The following is a 9,559-nucleotide window of genomic DNA, read 5'->3' as shown; positions in this document are numbered from 1 at the left end:
TTTAGCTTACGGTTATATAATACTGTTAGTGCAGAAAACTCGCGTACAAAGACGTTGTGAACTTACAAAAGAAGTCATTGAAAATACTAAGCATTAGAAAGAAACGAGTTTTTTAATATATACAATCGATTTGAAATAAATTTCCAGAAATGTATATTTTTGCAATGGTAGTCACTTCGACTCCCAAGTATGTTCAAAACCAAATTGGTAAACGCATTTGTTAAACTTCATTAATAAATCCTCAACACTTAAAAGTGACTACTGTCTACTTATGCTCACAGCAGTTCGAATTTGAAAATAGATATTTGTACTAATCTTGAAAACAATATGGATAAGGATATCGACAAACCTATAGTAGTTATGACGGTAACGGAGTATAAAAGCCCGCCTGAGAATGTCCACTTGTTTCTCCTGAGTGTGTCATTGCCCATTTCATAGTCTCCATTCCAACCCTCTTCGTTAACCAGCTGGTAGGTCTGCTGTTGAAAGTCCTGCAGTTCGTCTTTAATTGTCTCCGACAAATCAACAATCCGCGTAAAATTGTGCTGTTGTAGAATTCTACGCAGATATAAATGAAAATGTAGAACAAATGTTTGATACCAGCAACTTCCCAGCTGATCACCCATCTGGTATCAAGTCTGGCGTGAACAAAAAGGTTGTAAGAATGTTGTGGTGGAAAGATTATGCATGAGTTTGTAGGACTAAGAGCTAAGCTTTACAGTTATAGGATGTATGAAGGTAACGAAGAAAACGGTGCAAATGTGTTAAGCAGAGTGTGGTCAAAAAGGAGATTAGCTTTGATGACTACAAGACCTGTCTGTTTAGTCGAAAAGAGCAGTTACGAAAAATGAATGTAATACGCAGCCACGGTCATGAAATATTCTGGGAGGAGGTAAACAAGATAGCATTGAGCGCAAACGTTGACAAGGGGGTCATTCAGGAGGATGGGGTGCACACGCTGGCCTATGGACACTGGCGCTTGTAAAGACATCATAACACTCCATATACACATCATAAGTCTCGCCTAGGACTCAGTACACATCATAACATACCAAAATATGGTCAAATGTGTTTTAACCATAATATGGTCAAATGTGTTTTTTAACCATAATATGGTCAAACGTGTTTTTTTAACCATAATATGGTCAAATGTGTTTTTTAACCATAATATGGACAAATGTGTTTTTTTAACCATATTATGGTCAAATGTGTCTTTTTAACCATATTATGGTCAAATGAGTTTTTTTAACCATAATATGGTCAAATGAGCCAGAACTGGCCAAACACTACTACTTCCGATATGACATTTTTAAATTGATCAAACATTACATTTAGTGATGCAGAACAGTTGTAAGGCGTTTGAGTGTTCAAATATTTCCAAAAACTTTTTGGGTCAGTTTTGCTGAGCTGTTTTAACTTAGAAGCGTTTATTTTTTGTTTTTTCATATAGTTTGTGTTTAATACTTTCTTATACTTTTTGTTCGCAATATCAAAACATTGTTTATGGTGGGAATCTCTGCGAAGTCTATACAAACACTTTGCTCTATGGAAAAGATTTCTTGCGCTTTTACATTCGTTATTAAACCAAATGTATTTTTTACCTTTGTTTTGAGTTATATTAATGTTGGATAGAAAAGTAAACATAACCAGTTACAGGCCTAACCATTTACGATCATGTTGCTATCGCGTTTGGTAATGAAATAATAATTATTTGGGATGCCAATGAGTAGTAGAATTGGTACTTGTGTGTGCGAATATTCTTCCGATAGAGTACGTGAATACTCGAAATAAAATTATGTTCGGATTACAAAAGTGCGTGTCTCTGATAAAGTTTATTTGTGCGTATACCGGTATGTACTTTAGATAAATAAAAAGAAATCAGCAATTCCCATCGCTTCGAGTTTTTCGTTTTATGTACGTCTCCTACGGCTGGATAATTAAACAACAATAATACTGGCGTTTTGTTCATGATTCTCCCCTCGTTACATCAGTGACTTAAATCAAAATTTTGATGTGTGCAATGAGGCTTCATATATATAGGCAACAGTTTCAGAGGACACTGGCAACTCACTGCTAGCGAATTAGGTTAAGAGGGAAAGGGTGTTTTTCTGAAAATTTGGTAACAGCAACATTGACATTGAACCAACAGACCCGATTCAACGTAACCTTGATCTCCATGAAAACTATGTTTCTAATACTTATTAGTAATAAATGCGTATAAACAAACGATCTTGCGCGAGATCCTCCAACAACTACTCCCAAACCAATTTCCTAATTTGCTTTCATCGTCCGCCCTCAACACAGTGTTCATTTTCCTAAGTAGATGTGACCTTGGAATTGTTTTTCTCTAAATTAAATAACAGTGACCGTGACCTTTACGCAAGTAACATTACAACGAATACCAATGTTTATCTCCAAGAACCCTGTACAGCAACATTTAATTGCAATAACGACCAAAGTGGAATAAAAAATGTTCACGTTTCATCTGCAAACTACCTACCATTACGTTTTCGTAGCAATGTCGCCAATGAGTACCTCCAAGATGTATCGTTAAAGGGTATGACATCGCGTTTATAAAAGAAGGTTTTATACCTTTTGTTTTCTCTAGCATTTAGTAATGTGTGTATATAATATATAAAACGATAACAAGCCCGAAATTTCCTAACAATCCTAAGCCGTTTATAATAGGATCAAGCTCAGCGCACTTGCTTTGATATAACAAGGCATTGCGGTCTATGAACTCACTTAAGGCTTTAATCAAACGTAACCAGGTCCCTATTGATATAATGTTTAACTTGTTTGATGCATTTGTTCTGTCAATTCTTAACTATTATTCAGAAGTGTGGGGCTATATTCAGCCAGAGGAGAAAGATCGAGTACATAGGAAATTTTGTAAGTGGGTACTTAATGTCAAGCGCTCCACAAATTCATTGTCACTTTATGGAGAGCTAGGCAGATTTCTGCTATATATTGAGAGACATATTCGCGTTATTAAGTATTTCCTTAAATTATACAAAGAGAAAAAAGATAATTGTATCCTCAGGGCAATATTAAAGGATCAATACAGGGATCTTGATGATAATCCACAGACTATAAACTGGGTCTCTAAAGTAAGAAGTATACTTCAGTCAACGGGCTATGCGGATGTGTGGTTATTCCCTGAGTCGGTTAATATAAATTCATTTGTCCCCATGTTTAGAAATAGATTAAGAGATGTATACATAACTAGTTGGCGAGCTACCATGGAGACACATTCATCATTGTATTTATATAAGGAAGTTAAACATACATTCCAATTGTCTAACTACATGGTATTACTTGATAATATAAAATATAGAAATGTTTTAGCTAAACTCATATTGTCCTTGCATAATTTATATATTGAACTAGGTAGACATAACAATATCCCTAGACACGATCGAAAATGCACGCTGTGCCATTTAAACGATATAGAAGACGAGTTTCATTTTGTTCTTGTCTGCCCAATTTATAGCGATATCCGACAGACTTATATTCATAGATACTATGTTAGAAATCCCAGTATGATTAAATTTATATCATTACTAAATTCTGATAAAAAAACTCTGTTAATAGAATTAGCTATTTTCTGTATTAAGGCTTTTAAGATAAGAGACATAAATTTATGATATTTTATAAGACATTCTCACATTATATTGCTGTTAAAGATGTTAGTTTTGTGTATACCATATGCATTGTTCGTATAGTTATCAAAATATCCATATGCATTACTTATTTGTTACATGCAGGCTATTTTTTCATTTTTTCATTCTGTGTTTATAACGATGAGCTGTAAAGGCTTAAGTTAAATAAACATTCTGTTCTGTTCTGTTCTGTTCTATAACATATGCAATATTCCCCATTCAGCTCATCAACTAAGAAACTCATCACATCCCAACTAATTGCACAGATGCATTCAAATAGATATAAGCTATTGATATAAATCATAACATCAACACATATTTTATTTTTTTATGGATATAATCAATACGCAGTTTAATCATAAAGTTTGGACATGCTATTTAATTTAACAAAAAACACAGAATGTCAATATTAAATTATGGATTAATAGCATTCATCGCCACAACACTTATAAAAGCATAATGCACAGTACATAGGGAAAATTTAAACGTAGTTATCATACCATTACAACTTAGAAATCATAAAACAGTCATCATTTGCTTCTAAGGCATCTTTGAAATTCTTACAAATTATTGCGACAACAGTCTGAGTTAAGAGATGCATTTTGTAATTATACCACAATCAGCAAAGCAAACGACCAAGTAAAATGTAAAACACATATTGTAATGATACAGACAACGATATTTCTCAATTGACCAAATGTTTTGATTAGACTTAATCACCTGGTTTTACAAGTCCTATAAATTTTCCAAACTTGTTTGCAAGGGCGATACCTCTTTGTTGCATGAGGTCGAAACACATTGCAAGCGTTGATAATCCAATGAGCAGATAGAGAGAGCAGGTGACCTGCTTAACCTGGTCGTCCCACTCGGCATTGGAAAACCCCGGAACTACGTCACCAAACCCGATCGTGCTCAGCGTTATAAAACAAAAATATGAGCCAACAAAATAGTCCCACTCTTTCTCCCAAATAGAGAACATGATTGCACCAAACACAATGTACCAGGCCACGAGCAGCAGACAGATGATGATGGGTACTTCGGTCTCCTGGTGTGTATGATTGTACTCGGCAATTGACACTTGATCAGGGTCTATTTTTTCTAGTTCAATCGTGTCAATAGCAGTGCTATTTGATCGTTTATTTTTGACGGTGTTGAGGAACTGCTGTCGGCACTCGACGCAGAAGGTGCCGCCATAAAGGGCGCGAAACAACGACGCCATTCCTCTTCCTATGTTTGTTATGCACAGTACTGTAAGGGGTATTCCAATAAGTGCATATAGCATGGTTATGGCACGCCCAGCGGTCGTTCTTGGTGTTATAAATCCATAACCTGTAGGCAATATACAAACATATAAAATAACACCCATGGGGATAAAGAAATGAATAGCTAGAAATAACGTAAATATTGTCATAGCAACTGTTCGGATAACTAAGTAGTGAAAAACCATCATCATTTTCAAAGAATTTAGCTTACGGTTATATAATACTGTTAGTGCACAAAACTCGCTTACAAAGACGTTGTGAACTTACAAAAGAAGTCATTGAAAATACTAAACATTAGAAAGAAACGAGTTTTTTAATGTATACAATCGATTCGAAATAAATTTCCAGAAATGTATATTTTTGCAATGGTAGTCACTTCGACTCCAAAGTATGTTCAAAACCAAATTGTTAAACGCAATTGTTAAACTTCATTAATAAATCCTCAACACTCAAAAGTGACTACTGTTTACTTATGCTCACACTAGTATGAATTTGAAAATAGATATTTGTACTAATCTTGAAAACAATATGGATAAGGACACCGATATATTTGTAACAAACCTATAGTAGTTATGACGGTAACGGAGTATAAAAGCCCGCCTGAGAATGTCCACTTGTTTCTCCTGAGTGTGTCATTGCCCATTTCATAGTCTCCATTCCAACCCTCTTCGTTAACCAGCTGGTAGGTCTGCTGTTGAAAGTCCTGCAGTTCGTCTTTAATTGTCTCCGACAAATCAACAATCCGCGTAAAATTGTGCTGTTGTAGAATCATCCTAAGTCTTTGGTTAAGTCTAGATGTGTGCGTGTTCATAAGATCTTCCGCAACTTCTTGTATACGGTCTTCATGGTCACTCTCGAGCTCTACAAATATTATTCCACCGAGAATGGAGTACCCGACAACAATGCACGTTAAGCCTACGTAGGACGCCATGTACACACAGAACCGCTTCAAACAAACGGCTGTCTGCTCTTTGCATGTCGCCTTGTATCGCCGCTGGCGAGTTACTTGTGATCGGACGACCGTTTGTTTTCTTTCTCCTTTATCATCAATGTCATCCTCTGGTTCGGCAATGGCGGCAGCAATGGAAGCATGTTCGATTAGACAGTCAATAGCTGACGACTTCTTCTCCTCTTCATCATCCATTTTCTCTTTTTTTCCTTTCATGTTTTGGTGAATGTCCTGAAATTTGAGATACAACAATTATGTTGTTTTGATTAACTCGATCGTTCATCTCATTTGTAAACGTAAGTCAATTTGGTTTCGCAAAAACAATTTAACAAGGTAAAGTATATTTATTAAACAAAAATAAAAATACAGGACTTTTTTGTAACATTAAACAACATATTTTAATGAAAAAGTGCAAAGTCTCCATTTAAATTGGTCGAGCAAGAAAATGGTCAAGGCACACACTGTGTAATTCCTAAAACAAGTGTTCATTTTTGAACCTGATAAAAAAGATGGTAAACTATTGGACCATTATAGCGCTATATTGTCTTTATCATTAAGGCAAATGAGACTCGCTTGACAACGCCATATAGTAAGTAACAATACAATGTTATTGTTTTCATTCTTTGAACTTTGATGTTGACGCATGAAAAAGTGGTTGAACGATAGACACTCTTGTAACATTGAAAAAGTTCCAGGGCAACTAAAGAGCATATTAGGTCTATTGTAACGATCTAGGTTGTGTCACGCGAAAACATCATTAACGCAGATGATATCGCACAGGATTGAGGAAATTATAGTGTTGACGAGAAAATGTTATGATATAGTACCATTTGTCTATTTTATAATTTTCACACTTTCACTTCACATACTTTCTGAAAAGGACCCAGCCAAAGAGTTCAGCCATCAGTGATTCGGCATATACATTGTTGTAAAACCTGAACTACAGTTGCTGTTTGAGCGGTATAAATTGAAGGTTTTCTCGACGCAAAATAGTATAGAAATTGTTCTTCATGAGACTGATTGACGGTTAAGTTTTGCAAATTTTATTTGCAAAAAGTAGTACATTTATACAAATAAAAGACAGCTCTTAATTGTAATATTTGAACGTATCATCTCAGATCAAGTATAAAATTGCGCTATCGATTCGATGACAGAAATAAAAATGCGATCGGAAAAATGATGATCACACACAAACAAAGCCGTGTTTTTCATGATCTCATTTCCTATCTAAGCACGAAATGAACTGGCAAGCAATGGGACCATTTTTATTCGATTTTTCAGATCAACTCGTCAATTGCGCTTATTATGAAGCTAAATTGTAATTATCTAACGGCGTCAAACATTTATGATTGAACTCGCGTTTTATGACACATCTGCATACTTCACTAGTATACGAATACATCAGAATGTCCATTTTCATTGAAATCACAGGATTAGTCTATAAACTTCAGCGCGCCTTTAACGTCTATCATTGATTGCCGTCGACATCAAATCTACGGCTTTCTTTGACGTGTTTAACTATTATCTCGTGCAATTTTGATATTTACAACAATGATTCAATGAATAGTTTAGAAGAAACGGTGAATTGTGGTATAAAGTACAATAGTACTTCAAACGTTCGAGTTTGTACCCTGTTCAGGAGCAGTAAAATGCTTGCTGTTTTTTTCATCCGGTACAAAAAATATTTACATTTATATCAAACAGTTTGTAGGACAGAGATAATTGACTAGAGTTAACAAATGAAACCGTCTCAATTGTCTTTCATAGAACAGGGCTGGCATTCATTAAATAACTTCAGTCAATCTTATGGTCATATATCATTGACTTCATTCACTGTATAGATCCGTTATTGATTTCGAGTTATCCGATTAGCTACATCGTTCTTACATTCAATTAAAACCAATATTGAATACCAACCAAGAAGTCAGAGGTGCACTCAGAATATAATGCATATGAAAGCGATCATTTTACTGTAGAAAATTAGCAGAAAATCATAGTGCATCATAATAAAGCTACATATTACAATACTTTACTGTCGGAATCATTGAGCAAATGTCTTTTTGTTATCATATACCGGACATTAAATAACGATTATTGTATTTTGTACAGTAATGAAAAAATAATTTCGAAAATTCATCAAGTATGGCAGACATTGAAACTTCCTAGGAACCGACAACTGTAGCATTCGTATTTAGTTCTTAAAGCAGTACATTTCAATTGTATTGTGTGCCCCTGTTTAATCCATATCAAATTGTAATTTCAACGACATCCTTTTAAAGCCTTTTTGCGCTCACTTGATATGATATTATGATCATTATTCAGAAATCGTTGGTCCTGAAACAGTCCCTGATGTATAAAATGGTTTAAAGTCCATTTAATTTCGGTACTAGTTATGCCATGCTTGTGAACGAAGACAAAAAGGTCATAACTTAAAATAAAAGGTTCACGTGTTGAAATATATCTTCATTATAAAAGCGTCATTACAATACGAAAAGAACATTGTTGCCCCAACTTTGTTTCGGACATGTATATTGTTCGTTTGTAACGATATACGTAATTTAAATTGAAAAAATGACAGTTTCAATTTCCATTTTGCTTTGTCAATTACTCGAAACAAATGAAATCAACTTATACTTTTAAGAGAGAACTCATAAAGAACATTGTTGACATATAAAACGCTTTCAAATTCTACAAACAAAATTAGATCGTGACCAGCAAAGAGTCCTATATATAGGCAATAACGTATATTTAGATGAATCGGTTCATGGCTTTATTTGATTGTTTTAGCCATCAAAGGGATCAACCTTTGTCCGTAAAAACTACGTACAAACATATAGTTTGCTTTCGATGGGTACAAAAGGGCCCAACAAAAATCAACAAAGTACTCGATTTTGCATATTTTATAAAATGCTTTGCATACTAGAAATTATGGATCTCAGAAAACTACAGTTATTATCCCATATATGAATCATGCATAAGCTTCAGTTTCATTAAATACTGAATTATCCTCGTAATTTACATCTAAATCAGAACAAAACCTCGACAAAGCTTCCTAAGATTTCGCCGGTATATCATACGTTATAATAATTCTTGCTGTGCGAGTTCGACCTTTCTTGATTACGGCTTACTGGCAATACACAGCAAATATAGAGAAGAAAGTCAGTGGACGATTACACTTTGCACTTGCAAACCAATCAATTTAATCCAGTTGGCGAAGAAAAGCAGATATTCATTGTAACAGATCAATCATATTTATATCAATGTGGTGTTTTATCATCCTCGCAGATTTTTTAAATATAAAAATAAACTATACCGTCTTTACAAGTCCTACTGCATCATAGTCGGATCACAGCAGCTTAATTCCCAACAATGCGACTGAGGTAGCATATCCTGTGCGTCTTTGTCGCACTATCAATACAAGCACCGGCGGAGACAGCCTCGTATGCTAGAACTGGCATTAATGTTCCGCTCATTCTAGCGAATAATGACAATATACTCGTTTCCCTCGGAATTGTTTACGCCACACGAATAGCGTTAAGGCTCATACCGGACAGGCAATGCAGTATTCAATTTACAAATTAAGATCAGTAATCGCATTATTGTGATTCCTAGGGAAAGTTTACGCCATTATCAAATGTCATAATTATTTCGTATATTAAGTACTGAAATATTTATGGCCGATCTCC

General features: G+C 34.9%; 1 protein-coding gene across 1 annotated transcript; it reads right to left on the bottom strand.

The window, feature by feature from the left end:
- Positions 1–4,018: 4,018 nt before the first annotated feature.
- Positions 4,019–9,312, bottom strand: LOC128232751 (potassium channel subfamily K member 18-like). The gene is made up of 3 exons (XM_052946471.1): positions 9,187–9,312; positions 5,486–6,104; positions 4,019–4,991 (listed from the first exon to the last, which is right to left on the bottom strand). The coding sequence occupies exons 2-3, from the start codon at positions 6,087–6,089 to the stop codon at positions 4,375–4,377; spliced, it is 1,221 nt and encodes a 406-aa protein (XP_052802431.1). The 5' UTR covers positions 6,090–6,104; positions 9,187–9,312; the 3' UTR covers positions 4,019–4,374.
- Between the last annotated feature and the right edge of the window lie 247 nt (positions 9,313–9,559).

The sequence above is a fragment of the Mya arenaria genome, chromosome 4, assembly GCF_026914265.1.
Source record: "Mya arenaria isolate MELC-2E11 chromosome 4, ASM2691426v1".
NCBI lineage: Eukaryota > Metazoa > Mollusca > Bivalvia > Myida > Myidae > Mya > Mya arenaria.
This window is presented reverse-complemented; position numbering and strand designations above follow the sequence as displayed.

Bases quoted from the DNA above. Each gene is read 5' to 3' on its own strand.
- LOC128232751 (XM_052946471.1), bottom strand. From the start codon at position 6,089: ATGAAAGGAAAAAAAGAGAAAATGGATGATGAAGAGGAGAAGAAGTCG. The intron at 4,992-5,485 runs GTTTGTTACAAA...TATTGCCTACAG, and splicing joins TACCGTCATAACTACTATAG to GTTATGGATTTATAACACCA.